The sequence below is a fragment of the Manis pentadactyla genome, chromosome 9, assembly GCF_030020395.1.
Source record: "Manis pentadactyla isolate mManPen7 chromosome 9, mManPen7.hap1, whole genome shotgun sequence".
In the NCBI taxonomy this organism is placed as follows: Eukaryota; Metazoa; Chordata; class Mammalia; order Pholidota; family Manidae; genus Manis; species Manis pentadactyla.
The window spans coordinates 74,028,541-74,050,031 of NC_080027.1; the positions used below are offsets into that span (position 1 = coordinate 74,028,541).

The 21,491-nt window shown below is 43.8% G+C and overlaps 1 protein-coding gene across 2 annotated transcripts; it reads right to left on the reverse strand.

Moving 5' to 3' along the window:
• Positions 1 to 179: 179 nt before the first annotated feature.
• CD59 (CD59 molecule (CD59 blood group)) lies at positions 180 to 20,948 on the reverse strand. Of its 2 annotated transcripts, none has more exons than XM_036891733.2 (4): positions 20,898 to 20,948; positions 11,000 to 11,084; positions 6,626 to 6,727; positions 180 to 1,645 (listed from the first exon to the last, which is right to left on the reverse strand). In XM_036891733.2, the coding sequence occupies exons 2-4, from the start codon at positions 11,064 to 11,066 to the stop codon at positions 1,443 to 1,445; spliced, it is 372 nt and encodes a 123-aa protein (XP_036747628.1). In that variant the 5' UTR covers positions 11,067 to 11,084; positions 20,898 to 20,948; the 3' UTR covers positions 180 to 1,442. The 2 variants fall into 2 exon arrangements, with proteins under 2 accessions (XP_036747628.1, XP_057363521.1); XM_057507538.1 differs by lacking the exon at positions 20,898 to 20,948 and adding an exon at positions 13,638 to 13,795.
• Positions 20,949 to 21,491: the final 543 nt, after the last annotated feature.

Consider the following 21,491-nt stretch of genomic DNA (forward strand, 5'->3'; position numbering starts at 1 on the left):
AGCTAACAGGAAACGCGATCACTGAAGTCAGGCTAGCTTTTGATGAGGAAGTCATGTTTTTATTCACGTAATGGCATTAGCTGGAGAAAATTGGTCCTGCTCAAGATCGCTTTTCAAGTTGCTACCACTTGACATGGTGCACATGCTGGTATCCTTCTGGGCCAATAACCACATTCATGCATTTCTTCAGATTTTATTGTCAGAAAGGCATCATTCATTCTAGCTTGTCTTAACAGATACATAATCAAGGGGTTTAAAAACATGTTAATCACCAGCACCCACAAGAAAAAGGCAAAACTCTGTCTTCTGAAAAGGTGTATAGCCTTTTAGGAAATGGGTAGAGCCTCCAAAAGCCTTGACACTTGTGATTATGCTAATAACAACCTTTACAGATGTGTTTTACACTATCTGTGCCAAATCAGTTAGGCATCAACAGGCTGGATACCTGCAGGTAAAATACACCCCTGCAAACCTGTCACTGTTTCCAGTGACATTTGGAGATTCTAAATTGTAATCCAAAAGCTCTCCCCATTATATTCATACAGAACAGATACACATCTGAAGTCTTTTTACCAGTAATATTTAAAATAAGCACACCTAATACTACAAGTCACATGTAACACAGAATGTTCAAATGTTCAGTGTTTGTGTGACAAAAGCCAAGCTATCCCTCCATTCCAGCAAAAAAGACAAAAAGGTGGGGGGTAGTAGTTTTAACACTTCAATGATTTATGCTGTTAAGTTTTTCTAGTGAAAGACAGCAAAGCCTGTATAAAATTTAGGGACAGAGGAAAAGTAATATTTTAGCCATTGGTACCTCTTGAAAGACAGACCTGGTATTTCCATCCCCTCCCATCTGGACAGCTTACCTCCTTCCCTGCCAGACACCTTCTAGTTGAGAACATAAGAGTCATTCCAGTCAGTCCGCATTAAGAATCTTGTTGCCCTTGACTGGCAGCCCCTATTTGGAACATGCATCATGCCTACATGGCAACACAGGGACCATGAAGGAAGAGGATGGAAGCATTCCCTCCGGGAGAGACTGCTGAAAAGCAACTCCCTTGCCCCACCCCCAGAAAGGTACTGATCATACTTTTTAACTACATCCAAGGAATCAGAGGGGAAATAACTGAGGATTGTGGAGAATCTACTCAAGGTGTCACTACACAGCTGGTCCTGTAAGGAGCAGAGGAAGAAGCATGTAGTCTAGGTCAAATCACATTTGCTCCACTAATAAACTTACTATCAATGAATCTTCTCTGAATAGGACTGGTCTTCACAGTCTCTCAGAGTCCCTCTCTATTAGCCAAGTTGCTCAAGCTAGTTTTAGCCTTTCCCAATAGAATCCAGTTGGAAAATATAAAGCCTTTGGAATGCAGCAGCAAAGGAAAGAAGAAATATACATAAACAGGGAGTGTAGGAGAAGTTCTCCTGCTATTGATTTAGAAACAAAGGTTCCAGGCTGCTGCCAGCAGCGGGATCACCAGCAGAACCGTTTTCCCTGACACAGTGGTTCCAGCGTTTCTGTTACACAGGTCTTCCTGGCAGCATTTGTACTTAAATTTCTTCTCTTGTAAGGTTTTCGCAATGTAGTCATAATTGCAATTGTTGAATGTCCAACAACGGTAGTGATGTAACTCTGACTCTGTGGAGGGAACACACACACAAGGGTAAGCAGACAAGGAGCAAAGTTCTCTAACTGCCTTTGGACTATTGGTTCTACTTCTCAGAACCTATCCTGTGGAAGTAGAAACATTTGGTCAAGAATGTGCACCCCAGTTGGGGATGTAAAGGGGAACAATTAAGTAATGATGATACAGATCTAAATGGAACTTATGTATAAAAGTCACATCAGAGCCAGTACAGCTGTGTGTGTGTGGCAGGCAACAGGCAATCATATGGATGTTTTAGAGATTTACCATTAAAGGTTCCTTTTGACCCAGAAATCCTACTGCTAGAATTTACTCTATAATAAAGTTCCTCATAGAAAGGGTTAAGATGTATGTCTGAGAATGGTCACTGCAGTGCTATCTGTAACGGCAAGAAACTAAAAGACAGTCTGTTAGTAAAACAGTGTTTGAAGAAATTTTGGTAGAGTTCTACACAATGGAACTCCATGAAGATAAGGAATGATATAGGCCTGTGTATGCTGATGTAAAAGTTAAAATTTTTTAAAAATGCAAAAAAATAAATTAGACTTCAACAAAATAAAAACTTTTGTGGTTCAATGGATACTATCAAGAAAATAAAAAGACAACCCACAAAAAAGGGAGGAAATGTTTGCAAATCATATATCTGATAAGTCTAGTATCTAGAATATATAAAACATTCTCACAGCCTAATAAGAGAACACAATTTAAAAGTGTTCTCCGAAGAAGATATACGAACAGCCAATGAGCACGTGAAAAGACACTCAATATCATTAGTCATTAGGAAAATCAAACCACAGTGTGGATGACTTTACATCCACTAGGTTGGCTATAATCAAATTGGAAAATAACAAGAATTAGAAAGGAAGTGTAGAAATTAGAACCCTTGTATGTTACTGGTGGAAAGGTAAAATGGAGAAGATACCTTGGAAAGGTCTGGCAATTCCTCAAAAAGTTAAAAGAGTTACCATATGACCTAGCAATTCCCAAGAGAATTGAAAACTATGTTCATGTAAAAGCTTACACACATATATTCATAGAAACATTATTCAAAATAGCTCAAAAGTGGAAACAAGCCATATGTCTATTCATTGGGGAATGGATAAACAAAATTGGTATAGCCATACAATGGATTATTATTCAGCCATGAAAAGGAATAGAGTACAGATACATGCAATAACATGGTGAACCTTAAAAACCATCCTCAGCAAAAGAAGCCAGTCACAAATGGACAATACTGTATGATTCAATTTATATTAAATGTCCAGAAGAGGCAAATCCATGGAGACAGAAGGTAGTAGCTGCTAGGGTATGTGGAAGGGAGGCCTAGGGAGTGACTGCTAATGGGGAGTTTCTTTTTGGGGTGAAAAAATGTTCTGGAATTAGATAGTGGCAATATTCACCTTGTGAATATACTAAAAGTCACTAAGTCGTATACTTTAAACTGTGTATTTTCTGGTAGGTGAATTATATCTCAATCTCAATAGAAAAAAGTCTTAATGCAGAAGAACAGTATGTAGAATGTGATCCATTTGTGTCAATAAAGTGTGTGGGGGGTAAATGTACTAATCTGCTTCGGAAAGATTCCCAAATAATTTAACAGTGTTACCTTCACAGAAGACTCTTCTTCCTTTATAAATTTCTGTATGGATTTTGACTTTAAAAGTCACTGGATGAATTTACTAAAAAGAGATTTTAAACTTCATTTAAAAATTATCAGACCATTCAGTAACACAGGAATCTCCAAAAGAACATGTCACTACGCTCCCAAATTTTTGCACGCATAGGGAAATAAAGGCCAAAAATATATACGCCAAGTATAGTGGATTTTTACTATTTAGACAAGTTATGTTACGTGGAAAACAAATGTTAGTTGAGATAGAGGAGTTGTAGATTTTTCTCTCTAAAAATAACTGCCTATGTGCCAAGATTGTGTGCTGGCTGCTAGAGATACGCAGATATAGAAGGTATGATCTCTGTCCTGGAATTATTTTATCTTTTGTGAAAAAAAACACAGGTGACTATGCCCTTATTTAAGACTTGAAGTTAAATTCATTCAATTTCATTCATAGCTAGGAAGAAAACTTCTAAGCTTCTAACTAACTGCAGGTATTACAGCCCCCTTCTCCCCCCCAAAGGAGATGGGTTTTTGGACTGGATTTTAATGAAGTTTGGGCAAGTGGCGGAGGTCAGAAAGTATTCCAGTGGCTCTATTTGCTTGAGTCATAAGTGTGAGTGGATGCTCCTAATGCTGTGCTAGAGGATGCTGTTGGAAAGGACAAACTACTGTGTTATGTAATACTAATCAGGGAAGGCTGACAGCTTGGGGAGAACAGGTAGTAATTTATTACTAATGCTACTGATGAAATCAGTTACTATGTGTCCGGCAGTACACCAAGCACTTATTTGCATAACAACCTTGTGATGGTGAGCTTCTCACCAAAGCCACTGTAGGCATCACCCAAATAAAAGCAGATTATATCAGAGTCATGGAATGGTAGAGGTTCTCTTTTTGCTTGGCACATCTTCCCTATTCTCTTTGCAGATCTGGCTTTAGTCTAACTTCACCAAGTAAGTCCCCAATTGTCCTAGGAACCTTACGTGTGCCTCTTATTCTGAAGGCCATTACAGCAATGGTTATCACCAGTAATAGTGGCTGAATTAATACACCACTTCTATAGACTTAATCTGCACAGAACTATCATACCCATTTTCTGCTCCAACTGGTCCACTGATCCCAGGAGGTAAGTATTCCCACTTTATAGCTGGGGGAAAAGTGTGGCAAGAGTAGTTAAATGATTTCTCCACTGTAGTGCCTGGCCTCTGAGTCATGTTTGTAACAGCGTTCCCATTCCCTGCCTCTCCCAGGCTGATGTTAATCACAGCTGGAGGGGAATTTAGGTGCTCTGTAAAAAGCTATCTTACTGTAAGGTCAAACTACCTGTTTTCAAGAACTGCTGTTATCACATGTCTAGCTGAAGTTTTGAGACATAGTCATGAGAAGAAAAATATTTAAGATTCATACCATCCTTTTAAAAGATAGACTTTACTCTTTAGAGGACTTTTAGATTCACAGCACAATTGAGCAGTAAGTACAGTTCCCTTATAGACCCCAGCATTCCCACGTCCCACCCCAAACCACCTTCCCCACCAGAGTGGTACATTTGTTACAAATGATCAATGTACATGGACACATTATCACCCGAAGTCTATAATTTACATGTGGGTTCACTTTGGGTGCTGTACATTCTATGGGGTTTGACGAATGTATGACATGTGCACACCAGTGTAGTGTCATAAAGAGTTGTTCCACTGCCCTAGAATGCTATGCTCCACCTATTCATCCCTCCCTCTTCCTTGTTAACCTCTGGCAACCACTAACCTTTTTATTGTCTCCTTAGTTTAACCTCTTCCAAAATGTCATATAATTGGAATGACAGTATGTAGTCCTTTCAGACTGGCTTCTCTCACTTAGGAATATGTATTTAAGTCTCCTTCGTGCCTTTTCATGGCTACATAGTTCATTTATTTCTAGTCACTGGATGTACCACAGTTTATTTACCCATTCACCTACTGAAGGACATCCTGATTGCTTCCAAGTTTTGGCAATTATGAAGAAAGCTGCTGTAAATATTTCTGTTCAGGTTTTTGTGTGGACCTTAGTTTTCAACTCATTTGGGTAAATATCAAGGAACGTGATTGCTGAGTTTTATGGTGAAAGTATGTTTAGTTTTTTAAGAATCTGCCAAACTGTAACATTTTGCATTGCCACCATTTGCAAAGAACTCCTGTTGCTTCATATCTTTGTCAGCATTTGGTGTTATCAGTGTTTCGGATTTTGGCCATTCTAATAGGTGTGTCTCACTGTTTATTTTAATCATTTTAAAAAGCTTAACAAGTCATTATGAGTAATTTCTAGGGATGTAATGTATAAGAATGGTGACTAGTTAATAAAACTATTATATGAAAGTTGTTGAGAGTAGATCTTAAGTGTCCTCATCACACAAGAAAAGGTAACTGAGTTGATGGATGTGTTAATTACTTGATTATGGTAATCATTTTACAATGACTATGTACATCAAATCATCATGTTGTATACCTTAAATATGTAATTTTTATGTCAGTCATACTTCAGTAAAGTTGGAAACAAATAAGAGTTTAAGAATTCAGATAAAACAATGGGATTTGAGAGTTGGAAAAAAGATGGTGGCTCTAACCTACTTACATCTTTCCCAGTCCGCCTTACCGCTACACTCATTTTATAAATAAAAGAGGCAGAAAGAACTTACTGGTGCTAGGACAGAGATCAGAGCTCCTAATTACTGACCTAATAGTTATATCCACATAATATTGCCTTTATTCTCTTATTTGGAAATTACCCTTTTGTAGTGGGGGCCCAAGAACACAGATGATAAAGTTTAAGAACCAGGTCTCTGTGCTGGTGTTCAAATATTTGTGGAGTGAATGACTATGTTTTCTCCAGGGGCCTTACTGTGCTTTCTACGTTAATGGTGAATTAATATGGTCCTCCAAATCGAGGCAGAGGAACCATTCCCCTACAGAATCAAGGAGCTTGCATGTAGAGGTTGGAATTTTAGCTGCATTCCAAGAATTTATACAAAAATTATCATATGCTCCAGTGTTTTAGACAGGGTAATTCTGATTTGTCCTTACTTCCTGAGGGGTTCCTCCTTTCTGGGGAAATTCATCTTCTTCTTTCTCCCAGGTTTTTCTTAATCTCTGGGTCTCCCAAGCCTTTTATGAGTCTACCTGGTGTGTTTAGAATTCACTGATACTGACAATGGGAAGATTTTGTGGTAGAAGGTTTAAGAGTAAAATAACCTTAAAGGGTTTTTAAATTTTTACCTCAGTGGTAACTATTGTTAATACAAGTCTAATGAGAATGAGAATGGTATGCATTTTTCCCCAGGCCCTCATCATCCCATCACACTTAGGAGAGAAGGGGAGGCTCTTACCCAGTTGGACGAGGATACATGCATTCAAATCAGGTGGGCATTCGGAGCTCGAATTGCACTGAGACACCTGGTTAATACAGTTGTAGCACTTCAGGCCATAATCTAGAACCAGGAAGAAAAGCCAGGACCTGTTAGACCAGCACTGACCTCCCTCTGGGAAGCAGAAGCCCATCACCTCCATTATTATGAGGCAGAGACTGGAAACACACAGCGTGTTTCTATTTCCACAAATCTGCAGCAGGTATACTTTTTCTAAGCTCAAACCACAGTTCCAGCAGCATTTCTGGATCCTAATGCAAGCACAAACATAATTTCCCTACTTCAAAATCCATGTAACTGCAATTGCCCCATAATAAATTTAATTTTTTATTGAAGTATAGTTGACATATTAATTTCAGGTGTCAAGAACATGAATTTTGAATCCCAAGTAAGCAAGATGTTATTCTCCAAAAAAATTTCCATTCTTCTGATTAGATCTGTATTATAAATAATTGTACTCAATTATTACATTTTGAATTTTGTCCATTAAAAATCTGTAGAAATTTGTTTTCTCTCTTGTTATTTATATAAGCCAAAATAATATCCTTGATTTTGTCTCTTGTTCTGCAAAGCCCAAAATATTCACTGCCTGGTCCTCTGCAGAACAAGCTTACTGACCTCTTGGATAAAGTGTCATCACTGAAGCTGCTCCCCATGGTGGGACTGACTCATCACCAGAAGCACACACAATCCAGGATACATACACTATCAAGGCCATGTGTGTGGGGGATGGGGGTGTCTGAAGTCAGGCATTAGCAGGGACACTATACACAAGAGTCAACTTATTTCAGAAGCAAATTGCCTCTAGTTCCCCAATTTGAAAAATGAGTATTGCTCCTATTCACATTCTTAGGATTTACCTTTGTGAGCTACGACTTCAGGTTTTGTTGGATTATTTTGCCTTCCCATTTTTATAACAATGGTGACAAGAGAAGATGAGTCATATTCCACATCTATGATGGGAAGAGGCTGAGAAGTAAGAGCTGGAAGAAAATTTTCCTGACTCATGTGGACAGACCCTTTTCTATAATCAGATATGACCTTCTTCCTGCCCCATGGCTTCTGCCATGTAATCAAGATTTGACACCTATCTGTGTGAAAAAACATTTTCAAAGATGAAATATGTAAAATCTCATAGAAGAATGTCGTGATTAAACAAGAGTGTATTTTAGAACCCAAGATTCCAAAGCTGAAGCCTAGGTTCATGGCCAGGAGAGGGAATCTTCTGGAAGGCCAGAAGAAAGTGGGTCCTCACTTCCTGAGCACAGACACAAGTCAAGCTCTCTATAGCATCTTAAATGATCACACCTGCTAGGTGTGAAACCTCACCTAGCAGAGGACCCTCTGATTTGTGAAGGTTCTAGATTAACCTTGGAGCATCACTCCAAAAAACTCCCTTCCTCCCCATTTTGTTTGCAAGTGACAGACAGATGCCTGGAGAGTCCACCTTGAGGGCCTCACCCAAGGACACACACTTAAAGCACTCCAAAGCAGTAGAGGTGGAGCAGCCCCAACGCCAGGGCCAGGGCCCCATCGGCCTACTACTCTGCCCCTTCTCCTCCAATGTCAACGTTTGTCATGCCTGCATAAGAGAAAAGCAACAATGAGAAGGGACAAAGATGCAATTTTTCTACAGTCCCTTCCCTACTCCAGATGGGTGTACACAGCCATGAGAGGAAATAATGTCAGAGGAGGTGGTGGTCTCGCCTGGCTATTTGGGAAGGCCATTTGAAAAGGGTGCCCATAGGAATTAATTTTCTCCTGGCTAGAGCCAGAGTTCATTTTAATTCTTGACAAGCCTTTAGACAGAAGAACCAAAGCTCCCACTTGGAGCCTCTGTGGGACAGAAATATTCAAGCTGACACATTCATTCAGTGTTCAAATATTGGTGTATCTATGTGCTAAGCTCTCAATTTTCTTTTTTTTTAATTTTTATTTATTTTTATTTATTTTATTTTTTTTTTTTTTTATTGAAGGGTAGTTGACACACAGTATTACATTACATTAGTTTCAGGTGTACAACACAGTGATTCAACATTTATATACATGATAATTCTAGGTACCAGCTATCACCATACCAAGTTGTTACAATATTTTGACTATATTCCTTATGCTATACATTACATCCCAGTTACTTATTTATTTTACAATTGGAAGTGTGTTTATATATATATATATATATATATATATTTTTTTTTTGTGAGGGCATCTCTCATATTTATTGATCAAATAGTTGTTAACAACAATAAAATTCTGTATAGGTGGGTCAATACTCAATGCACAATCATTAATCCACCCCAAGCCTAATTTTCGTCAGTCTCCAATATTCTGAAGCATAACAAGTTCTTACATGGAGAACAAATTCTTACATAGTGAGTAAGTTACATGGTGAACAGTACAAGGGCAGTCATCACAGAAACTTTCGGTTTTGTTCATGCATTATGAACTATAAACAGTCAGTTCAAATATGAATATTCATTTGATTTTTAAACTTGATTTATATGTGGATACCACATTTCTCTATTATTATTATTTTTAATAAAATGCTGAAGTGGTAGGTAGATACGAGATAAAGGTAGAAAACAGAGTTTAGTGTTGTAAGAGTAAGCTCTCAATTTTCATAGATATGTTATAAGACACAGGCTCAATGATCTCCATCCCCATTTTACAAGAGAAAACTAAGACTAAGCTGTTAATTAACTTGCCCAAAGTCACTCTGCTAAGTGAGAGAGCGGGGACTCCAACCCAGGCCAGCTGTTCAAACCCAGGCTGTCTGTTCAAGCTTGGTTTAACCATGATATTCTTCCAATTGTCCAGAGTAGAAAAGAGAAGTTAATAGCAAAAATTGTGGAGGAGACCCAGGTCAGGGGCAAGCAGGAAGTCAGGGGACAACTATGTGGGAGTGGAGCTCCTAAGCCAGGCAGAGGGGCTCTGACTCAGGCTAAACAAAGGGCAGTGCAGAAGGTTCCCCTACAGGGTGCTCAGAGTCTGGGCAGCCGCAGAGGAAGCCTCTCCCCTACGGGTGCATGTGCTTCATGCCCTGACTCTCCGAGGAAGGGTCTAGGTGCACCCTGAGACCTGTCACAGAATAGCGGATGGCCCCAAACCCAAGCCTGCCCCATCAACAATGCAGACTGCTGGATGTCCGCTGTGACCAGGCTACTCTAATTACAGAAAACACACCGGGTTCAAGAATTGAGATAACAAGGTAGTGTCGTAACATTGGTGAATCACATTACAACCGACCCTGACTAGAACTAGCAGTGGTGGGGAAGGAGGGAAGCCGTGACCTCCTATTCCTTAGAAAAGGAGCATATTTAAATGTGTCCTTGGGCTCATTTCTTCTGTGTTTCAGTTTCCTCAACTGTAAAATGGGCATAACAGCACTGACCCCTCATGGGATAGCTGAAAGGATTGAGTGAGACAGGGTTTGGTACCATCCCTAGGACACAGTAAGAATCCTATACATGGTCACTACTAAAGCCTCTAAAATATGACATGCTCCAGCACAGCAGGTCTCTTTTTATTGCTCATGGCATTGCTACTCCCTTTCTCCCCCTAGCACCCACAAGCCCCCAAGACTGGTAGTAACCACCTGACACAGGCAGAAATTGACATCTGTTCCTTATCATGGAGCAAAGCAAGTAACACGGGCCTTCCCACCACTACAGAAATAAGACTCCAGAACACACGATGACCTCTGAGAGCCAGGGAGGGGCCAGGAAGGAGTTAAGAGCAGACAGTCTGGTGCCAGGTTGCTTGGGGTCAACTTTTGGCTATACCACTTCTGTGTGATATTTCACAAGTTATTGAATCTCTTTGGGCCTCAGTCTTCTCATCTGCCAAATGATGATAAAAGGAGTACCCAGTCCATAGGGTTCATATGAGGATTAAATAAATTAAGTATGTGTGAAATGATTAGCACAGTGACTGCCACATGTAAGCATCAGTGCTGCTGCTGTTCATTCTCACGCAGGAGAAGCCCCAGGGCCGGAGGACTGAGCTCAGCACTCTGAAGGTGGCACCCACTGCTGTCCCCAGCAGCTTGTGGTGAAAGCGTGAAACCGAAGCTGCTGAGCCTACTCCCTCCCTCCGTCCCCCTCACTCCACAAGCAGATCTGTAATCCAGGATGGGCTGTAACTCAGGAAGGTGCTCGCCTGAGGGCAAGGCCATAAGGTAGAGGTTGTCACACAAGCCTGGACCTGTAACACTGGATGGCAAAGGGACCAAAACCAGTCCAGAGGCCAGTGGCATCGGCTCCATCTTCCTGAGGCCTAAGACAATGGAAGCTCACCGCCAATGTGGCCCAGACCATGTCCCTCTGCACCACTCACCTGAATGGCACAGGACAGTCAGGATGAGCAGGAGCCCAGGCAGGACGAACCCTCCTCTGCTTCCCATTGTGATTGTCCACAGAATCTGGAAGGAAGGGACACAAAGGGTTGTCAAGAACCAGCAAATGACTGCCAGATATCTCAGAAACCAAGAGTTGTAAGGCATAGGAGGCCTTTAAGAAAAAGAGGGAAAGAGCTAGCAGACCAAGAAAGCATGGGAAACCTACCAACCAAGCTGGGGGGCTATGATCAAGGGCTGCTTTCAGGGGGGCAGCATGGGGTACCTCTTCCTGTCCCCAGACTGCAGCTTCCTGCAGACAGGCTGCTGGTGCTGGTGACAGGGGCAGCCATGGGGCGCCAAAGCACCCAGGCCCCGTCCCAGCTCTCACCCCAGTGTTCGTGTGCCCTTGAACAGCAGTCCCTCCACGTCTCAGTGTTTGCAGTTGTGCAGCTGGGACAGCACTACCAAAGGGTGGTTCAGTCAAATGTGAATCCAAGAAAAGTACTTTAACTTCAGCAACTAAAAATCCTGCTCTGCCGGCCCACCCAAAGCTACTGGCTGAGCTGGAGTAGCAAGCGCCACTTCTCCAGGCCATGCCACCATGTGCATCAGGTCAGAGTGTGACTCTGGAGGGCACCAGCATGCTTAGTTGCACGGAAGCTCTGGCTCCCCACATAAGCAAGTGGGATGGGGACAGCTCCTTGTTCACTCTGTGGAAGCAGAGAGAGGGACCAGGGGACTTTGATGACTAGTTCCCATTACATTAATGCCTAGATGAGCAGCAGGGAGCAGCAGGGGAGAAGAGGGGAAAGCTGAAATGCCTCGACCCTCCTTTCACTTGATAAGGAAGCAAAGGCACTAGGAGGTTTGTAATTACCTAAGTCTAAACCATGAATAGCAGATCTAAGAGGTTTCCCAACCCATCCCTACTTCCCTGAACCCATCTTGAAATCAGGGAGCAATAGCTCCTCTAAACCACAGTACTCCCCATTCTATTCTGAGCCCCACCGGGCAGGCCTTCTGCCTGGCAGACAGATGAGGCTATTGGTAGGTAAGCCCCTGCCCTCCTCTAGGTTAGCAATGCCTCTCTCACACCTTTGAAGGTCATCTGCTGCTCAGGAATTGGTTGATGAAGGCCAGGGAGGATTGTGAAGATGAAAGGACAGGGTCTGGCTTTGCCCAAAGAAGAAAACCTTGAGTGAGCCATGACTGTGTGACAGACAGGTGGCTTTCTGATGTGTGCGGAACCAGGATGAAAATTAAACTGGGCCTGGCTTTTCTTTATAAACTGAGTGTCTCCCAGTTCCCTCTGGCCTCTTCAAAACCTGCAATAGCCTAATAATGTCCCCCGTGCCCTAACCCCCATGCCAACCCTCCTGGGGGGTTGGGGACCCACAGTAACCCTGCACGTGGGGATCTGAGACCACCCACAGGCCGTGGTTAAGAGCTCAGGTGCTGGGTGGTGTCAGGTCTGGCTCTGCAACAGCAAGCCAGCCTCATTTTCCCCACCTCTAACTAGGGGCAGGTACCTCGGTGCTTCCCAATGCAGGAGAACTAGGTGGGAGAGAAAGTTAAACAAATATGCACCAGTCAGTCAGTCACAGCCCAGCAGTGGATGCTACCACGCCCAGCCACACCTAGTGGCTGGCCTGCCCTGAGTCCTGCAGGCACGTCTACACCTCCCGGTGTGGTGTGTATGTGCCTGAGTATCTGCCTCTCCAGGAAACTTCCTTCCTGCTCCCTGATCCTCATAGAATGAGGCCCCGAGTTGTGTATACCCTAACAGATGCCAGCAGCAGGGCCCAGGGCTGGCACCCTGACTACCCTGCAGTGCCCTCTGCCCAGAGCCAGGTGAGTAAAGTGAAAAAATTCACAAGCATTCTCTCCTGGCCAGCAATCTAGCCCCAGCACACTGCTGCCTTCCTGCCTGGTTCCCCACATGCAGGGATTCTGGATGGAAGGGGTGAGTTACACACTCAACTTAGGGCTCAGAGTGGCTGCAGGTGACCGAGGAGAGGAAGGTACTGACTGAGTCCCCAAATAGGGAGGCAGGGAGCTTCAGACACTCCCTAGAAGTTAGGAATAGCTGCCATGCCAGGTATCTCCATGGAGGAGGAGGGCCAGACCCCCTGAATGGGAAGGTATCAGCCTGGCAGGAGCTGCTAGCACCTGACTTCCCTGGGAATAGTTCATGACATAAATAACACCACTGTAACACAGGTGGCCTATGGAGAACTCGTCCCTGATGGAGTACATGAGAAGGAACTGGCCTACTCAGAAAGGCTTGTCTCTTAACAAAAGCAGCAGAAAATGAACTGGTCAAGGGTCAGCTTGTGGCATCTGGTCTGGGGGACTTTGAACAAGGCCTTGAATAGTTCTGGCTCTGCCACTTACTTGCTGGTATTAACTCAATCTCTGAGCCTCATTCTTCATCCAGTAAACATGGGGATAATGACAAGTACTGAGTAGCACAGTGTCTGGCCAAGGAAGGCCCTCAAAAAGCAGTACAGTAGCTATTATTAGTAGTACTGGGAAGTCATGGGGTTACCAGGAGGAAGTTGGGCAGGGCCCCCACTGGGGGGTGAGGGATGTTGATGGGGAGCTCTGGGGGGCATGGCAGACAGAAAGTAGCCTTACAGAGCCGGACAAACACTCTGGACTGGATGAGCAGGGGAGATCTCAGGCCCCAAACTGAAGGCCGGGCCCCAGCTTCTGGTCGGGATGGGGAATGCCAAGTTGTAGTTTTGACTTCACACAAATGGCTGGTAGTAGCTGCTTCTGTGATGTGGCTGCAGGAGGGCAAAGAGGATGGAGGAAGTGGCTAGTGTACTGATGCCAAGGATGAGCTGTTCCAATCAAAGCAAGACCAGGTCCTTAACCACTACTACAGTATGAATTTCCAAGGGCAAAATGTCATTATAGAGCAGAGGGGAGGGGAAAGAATAGCTGCTTAAAGCTATCTTGTAAATGCCTCCAAAATGTTAACAGTAATTCATGCTAAGAGGGATTATTTATGATTTCTTATTTTTCTTCCTGACTCTTTGCTTTTGATGTTCTTTACTCAAATATTCTGTAATGAACCAGTATTAGTTTTATAATTAGACATATCAGGAAAATCCACACGTCACAAATGTTTCCCTTTTCATAGTCATGTATCACTTACCTTTTGGCAAATCTGTTTCAGAAAAAACAAAACCAAAAACTGAAGCTCATGGTTTGAAACTCTTCCTCCTAGTCTAAAACACCCTCCATTTAAAATTTTTAAATGGTGCCCATAAGTGTAGACCAGATGGTGGGTGAACCTGCCATGTCTTTTGCGAGCCACCCAAACCAAACACTTATATGCGAGATGCACCCAGAAGACCTCAACACTCTCTTTTCCAAACATATTAGGACTCATTTAAACAGTGGATTAGTTCCTGGAAACATCCCTGAGTGACTCTGAATAAGGTGCACAGAATGAGGTGGGGTGAGCCTTCGGGAAAACACCATGCTGGAGTTGTCCAACACCTTAGGAGCACGGACAGTTTGCTGGGTGGCTCTGAGATTAACTCGCAAGGGAATTCCTTCAGGGGGCTCCAAATAGGCTTTCCATCACAGGAGAAGGTAAACAGTCAAGGACATATAAACACTGTTCAAAATAGTAAAATTTGGCAGCACACATCTAACAAGGAGTTGAGTAAATGATAGTACAATTCCATTGCGGGGGGGAGCATGCAGCCATCACGAGTAACAGACACAAAACATTGAGTAACAGTTCACAATGTATTAAGAAAATAGTCAGTTTAAAAATAGCTATAATCTCACTACTTTTTCTCAGAAATATAATGCTTGGAGTACAGTATCAACATTTCCGAACATTTTGGAATACGTGGTTCACAGAACGGTAGAATTATGAGCAGCTTACTTATGCTATGTATTTTCTTAACAATGAACATTTTTAAAGAAAGAGCTCTTAAGATAATAGCTAAATATTTTAATGTGTTTTTGTATCATCTGACTTGAAGTTTCTTTTGATTTTTCTACTACTCAACCTGATTAGGTATAAAATGCATATACTGCCTCTCAAATATGGCTACTTTGAGGAAAGAAGTGTTCCATGTATATATATTCTCCTATGTCTATCTGTAAAGTTGTTTTAGCCACAGACTATTATTTGTAAAACATGGGACTTGGATGCTCTTCCAGTAGTCCTGAAACAGAGACCTACATTCTAATCCCACTTTGCTGCCAGTTTTTATAACTTTAACACAGTCAACTCTTACTTTATTTAGTTCCTTATTTGTGAAGTGGCAATCATGAGTTTTTATGATGATAAAATATAAAATTAAGATGAGGGTTTTAAAGCTCAGTATGGGCTAAAATGTGACACTTTAAGGAACAAACAAGCAAAGAAATGCACACACAACCCCTGGGGTGACTCTGTCCTGGGCTCTGACCTGAACTGGAAATATTTTTACTTCTAGGTGCCAGATTTCTGAAGTTCTTCTCGTTTACCAGGCTGGCAAAATGAATAGCCGTAGAAGTCAGGAGAAATGGTAGAAGAAACCAGGGCTGTTCTATTTGAAAAAAGTATCACCAAAGAGAGTTACTGCCTTCAAACATGGTAAGGGCCACCAAGGAAGGGAAGGAGAGCGGATTCTGTATAATTTCAAAGACAGCATTAGGATCTATTAGGGAGGCATTCTGGACTTCTGAGGAGTGACTATTCACCCTCACCTCACCCCTCCAACCTCCCTGCCAGGTACTGTGCAGTGTCAGCACATATGGAAAGCAAGCCCCTTGGGCAAACGTAAGAAACTCCCCATCACCTGGAAATGTTCAAACAGGGGGTAAAGATCACAGATCAGAGATGATGCAAAAAAGATTCCTGCAGAAGGCATCTCTGACATACAAAAGACTCTCACTCTACAGTAAAACCAACCTAATCATTATTCACTTCCATCTATCTGAGTTGTAAGGGGAATTGAAAAAGTTGCAAGGTGATTTATAAATACAGGCATCCCTTATCTGTTTCCTGAAAATGTTTTGGTTGGCAAATTTATGGACAGTGTGAGCCTGTAATCCATTATTTTAAATGGAAAACAAAGACATGTTACCATCCATCCAAAAACCCCAACCAGTCTCCCCAAATATCTGTCTAAACAACCCAAAGAAATTTGAACGTGAAGCATTTCACACACCAATGATTTAATGAGGTTACTTAAACCTAAAGAATTCACTGGTGGGTTTTTTTAAAAAATTTATTACTGTGAAGCAGGTTCAGTCTGGATACTTGCAGTCATTTCCATAACAGTCATTTCTGAGCCCCACTATGAGCAGGTGCCATGCTACGCTCTGGGCTACAGGGACAGCTGAGCCAGGCAAGGCCCTCCTCTCAAGGGCCTCACAGTGTAGTGGAGGTAGACAGCAACCAATGCTAAAGACTAAGAAAACAAAACACGACAGCACTGCTTCTGAAACTTAGGAGGCAACAGAGCTATCCTGAGGCCTGGTAAGGGCAGACCCTGGGCCCCACCCCTACAAATTCTGATTAGCACGTCTAGGATGGGGCATTTCTAACCCAGGACCTCACTGAGAACCATGGCGGTTAGCAGGACCTGGAGCAAGGGAGAGGCTACTTGAGATAGGGTTGGAAGTGTCTTTCCCAACAGAGCTGTAAAAGAAGCTGTTAGTTCTCATTAAATAATTAGAGGACTTTTCTTTTAAGAGCCCATGTGATCGCACTGCACCCACTGTCACTGAATGCCAGCCACTGGGCATTTCTGCACCAACTTCCATTTAGTGAGTAAATATTATGGCCAGTTGCTATGCTAGGTGCTTTTGACATGCTGACTGTATTTAATACTCATACAATGCTATAATGTAATCTAATCTCTGCCTTCATTTATAAGATGAAACAGGGTTGAAGAAGGTAACTATCTCACAGGACTATGGTAGGTAGAATAAGTAATACCTCTCTCCGCTCAAGACTTCTTCCAAATTCTGGGACCTGAGAACACAGGTAGTCTTACATGGCAAGTGACTTTGTGGATGAGTTTAAAGTTATAGAGATTATTCTGGGTTATCCAGTGGGGCCAATGTAAGCACACAGGTGACTGCTCTGAGGAAGGAGGCAGTAGAGTCTGTGAGATGTGAAACAGAAGCGGCAAGAGATTCCAAGAGTAGAAACTCGGCCCACTTACTGCTGCCTCATGAAAGTTGGGGGGCCACAGTGAAGGCACAGAGGTGGCCTGTAGAAGCTAAGAGTGGTCCTCCCTCTGACCATCAGCCAGAACAGAGACTTCAGTCCTCCACTCACAAGGACTATATTGTGCCAATATGTCAATGAGCAAGGAAATGGATTCTCCCAGAGCCTCCAGAAAGGATCAGAGCCCTCCCAAGACCTTGATTTGAACCCCATGAGGCCTATGTCAGACTATTGACATATGAAACTGTAAGGTTAATAAATTTGTGTTAAGCCGCTCTATGTGTGGTGATTAGTTTCAGCAACAATAGAAAACTAATAGAACCACCTCAGAACTGGTACATGGTAGAGCAGCATTTAAACCCATGTCTGTTCTCTTCACCAGTTAAACCAGTTTAACTTAAACAGTTAAACTCTCTGGTGGGAATAATCCTTGGGAATTCAGTTTCTGAAATAAATTAGTTAAGCTGAGGCCACCAGCGAAAAGATTTCACATCAGCAGTGTATCAACAAGACTCACAGAAACCCATGAATTTAGTTACTGCTCCTGGGAGCCTAAGGCCTTAAAGGCTGATGAACTGTAAGGCTAGAATAAAACCCATTGTTTTTATTTTACAGGAAATTAATTCATGGAGGCCCCAGAGGGATGAAGTTAACTGTCCCAAGGCAACAGGTTAGTTGCAGAGCCACACAGGGTAGATCTTGCTTCCACCAGGGGCTGGTAACTCACATAACGCACTGGCTAGTAGTGTCAGGGGTCTGCTGGAGCTTTGCCTCCTTAACACCTTGGACATACACAGTGCCTGCAGCAGCGAAGAGTGCTGAGATGCTTAGACAAAGACCATTTACTCAGTTCTTCAGAGGAGTAATGACCTCAGCAGGTAAAGACAGACAGAAAGTCACCATTATAATTAAACAGCCCCTTCCAGCCACCTTGAGGTCCCACTGCCAGATACAACCACCACACAGTAAATCACACAAACCTGCAGCGTCTCCCACAAGCCTTTACTGTCATGTTCCAGAACCCTAAACCCTTGGCTCTGCAAAGAGGGCCTCTCATCACAGAGAGCCTGCACATGGCCTTGCCCTTTGAGATTACACATGCAGAGCTCTTTAATGCAGATACATCACAGAGACAGAAGGCAACAGTGAAAGCATGTCTTCCCCTTTGGGAAACCTCAAGGACCTCTAGGCTTAGTTTTGTTTGTGGCAGGCTGGCTGAAGTTCAAGATCTGGCCCAGAATTGTTAATGTGCTTCCTTTCAAGAGCTTGGACCTATAGCTGTCAAAGATGAACTCCGTTAGATAACCATCTCCTCACCCTAAAATCCATTTAATTTGGGCTTTTATTTTCCAAGCCACTCAGCATAATAGGATGTTTTCCTTACAGCAAGGTTCAGCAGTTTCCTATTTCTACTTTGAAAATACAGAAGCCTCCAATTTCAGGTATGATTGCTCCTTAGAGAAGAAAGGCCCTAATTCCCCTTGGGGTCATAAATTTCCCACGAGAGTAAATAACCGCATTTTGGGAAATACTGTTCCCTCTCCCAATTAACATTCTGAGCTCTGTGTGCCTTCCTTAGGGAACTGGAAATTGCCGCCAATGGAGAACACAAATTAACTGCTGTGGGGTCACACGGGTACCCAAAATATTAACAGCCACCATTTGTCCTCAACATATCAAGTGCCAGACTGAGACCTTTCCATGAATTATATCATTTAGTCCTTTCAACATCCTATGAAGTTAGGCCTATTATTTAACTGATAAGAAAATGAGGTTAAATAGCTTGCTCAGGGTTACCCAGTAAACAGCAGAGCCAGGATTCAAGCCCTGGTCTGATGTCGAAGCCCAGGCCCTTGATCACTACACTGTGACACATGAACTTGCTAAGAAAATGACAGGTGGATTCTAGAGCCACAGTCATCAACTAATAGATTTAAGCTAGATAAGACAGGGTGAAGTGGTAGGAAAGAGGGGTTCCTCTGAGAACTGAAATCCAATCTTTGGGTTACCTCTCCTGTGTTTGAGGTCTCTCCCTCCTTTTCAAAGTGTCTCTTTTCACACACTAACTTGACATAGTGTGGGCCATGTCTCTCAGTTTACGGGCTGATTTGTTTAGAATGGAGTAAAAGTATTGCAGTTGAGAAAGGAGGGGGCATCCAGGTTCAGCTGGGGCCCCTCGACTTCTTTAGGAAAGTCACCAGCAAGTTAAGAAGATGATTTTTTAAAAGAATCAGCTGGTTACAGCAGGAGACACTTTGAAAATGGCCTCAGGATCTTACAGAAAAAAGGAAAGCTCTGGTCAAAAGGAAAACCGGAGGAAACCTGTGGGGGTTGGAAATGTTAATGACAGGGCTGTGCACAGTGCTTGGCTTGCTAAGATATAGACAGAAACTTCCAGAGGGCGTCACGGACTACTGGACGGGGCGTAGACCCTTGGGACGCCGGGGTCTGCGTAAATGCTTAAACGTTGGAAAGCGGCCAGAGTCTCCTGCTCCCGTTGTTCCCATGAGCCTGAAGGTGTTTTTCACAAATTTTGTTTCTGTGTAGTACACTTTAGTTAACCAAGCACGTTGCACACATAGAGCTCTGTTTTGTGTTTCCGATAATCAACACATGAAAATCTTTGATATGAAAGCTTTAAGAATGATTACATCCTGTGATTTTCTGCACTCTTGTGATCTGCACCTGTGGTATTTTTAATCATGACGAAAAGATTTGAAAGCACATTATAAATACGAGGACGAACTGAGGAAAAGGGTCTTCGCCTCTGAGCGGCGACCCCCTCGCCTTCTCCTCCCTTGCTGTAAAGTAAGGTGTGAAGTAATCCTTCACCCGTCGTGTCAGGGATTGCTGGCCCTTCCTGGCAGAAACCTCTGTACTAGAGCCTTCACAAGGGGGCAACCAGATCAATGTCCTATTTCACAAACAAGGACTCTCCTGAAACCTGAGTTTCCGAAGTCACACAGCTACTGCCGGGGTGAGTCACACACCGCAGCTCTTCCCACCGTGGGCTCCAGGCTGACAGGGAGCAGCCATTTCCCTGACACTGTTCTACATGTCAGAGAAATGGAGAATGTTACCAGGCGCATTTCCAGGATCCAGTGGACAGCCTGCTTCTCATTAAACGATACAAAACAGTGCTTAATGTTTCTTTAACAGTCGACTGTCAGGCTGTCAACCGGCCCAAGGAAACAAAACCTCACACCAAATCTGGACTTAAAATACCTGCCCTGCGTTGTAAAGTTCGAAGTTTAGATCTCTAAGGAAGAGAAGAATTCATTATCACTCAGGGATGACGTTAATCTCTTTTCTCCTAGGGCAAGAGCTTCCCTTCACGCTAAAGTGGAGGCAGGTGGCCTAGGTCCCATGAAAATACTCCCGGGGGACTGGAGAGCCTGACCCGCGGAATCTGGGGTTTTGGAAAAGAGCGCCGAGTTCCCCCTTTTGTAAACAAAGGAAGCCAGCGGCTGCCCGGGTCTCTGGGGAGTTACGGCGTGCCACCCGGGGCCTCGAGGCCGGGGACTGTCGCCAGGCCGCGGGGAAGCGAAGGGCCTTGGGAGGTTCGGCCCGGGGATCGGGTGAAATGTCCTGGGCGCGGGAGCCGGCGCAGGTAGGTACGGCAATGCCCGGACCCTCTGAGCCCCCAGTCCCAGCCGCTGTCGGGCTCGCAGTGCGGCTCCGCTCACCGCCCGGCCGCCAAGCATTACCTGACCGCAGCCGCAGCCCCACTGCCAGCGCCGCTCCGACTGCGCCCGGGGCGCCGCCCGCCTTTATAACCTTGGCTCCCGCGGGCTCCGCCTCCTCCCTCAGGCCCCGCCCCCGCCCGTCGCCCGGACACCGGCCGCACCCTGCGCGCCGCGTACTGCGAGCCCGCGGCTCCTTACAGCCGTGGGGTCCAGCCCCGTGGTCGTCCCCGTGCCCACTGCACCCGGGGCAACCGGCCGTGGTCAGAGGCCCGCAGCGCTGAGCGCAGGGTGACTTGGGCCCCGCTAGGTTCTGGAAAAAAACCTGTCACCAGGTCAAGAGTAAGACCTTTAAAACTCTGAAACGGACAGTTTATGACGTTCTTCTCCGATTTATTATCGGAAACAAAATCATTATGAAACTCCAAGACTCCTTATTTTCCATTTTTTGTTTTAAAAAAATTATGAAGTTTTTTTAAAACTCTTTTGTGCTCATGCCAAGCTCCTACTCGTCCCAACTGCCAAACCCTGCTGCAGCCTGAGGCTCCTTTCTGCTCTGGGACTCGGGCCGCCTTCCAGATGGCCGTTGGCTACAGCCACACCCAAGCCTTTTGACTT

Excerpts from the sequence above, each read along its gene's own strand:
- CD59 (XM_036891733.2), bottom strand. The coding sequence starts at position 11,066 with ATGGGAAGCAGAGGAGGGTTCGTCCTGCCTGGGCTCCTGCTCATCCTG. Across the intron at positions 6,728-10,999 it reads GACTGTCCTGTGCCATTCAG|ATTATGGCCTGAAGTGCTAC; the intron begins GTGAGTGGTGCA and ends TCCTGGTTCTAG. Across the intron at positions 1,646-6,625 it reads ATGTATCCTCGTCCAACTGG|AGTCAGAGTTACATCACTAC; the intron begins GTAAGAGCCTCC and ends TTCCCTCCACAG.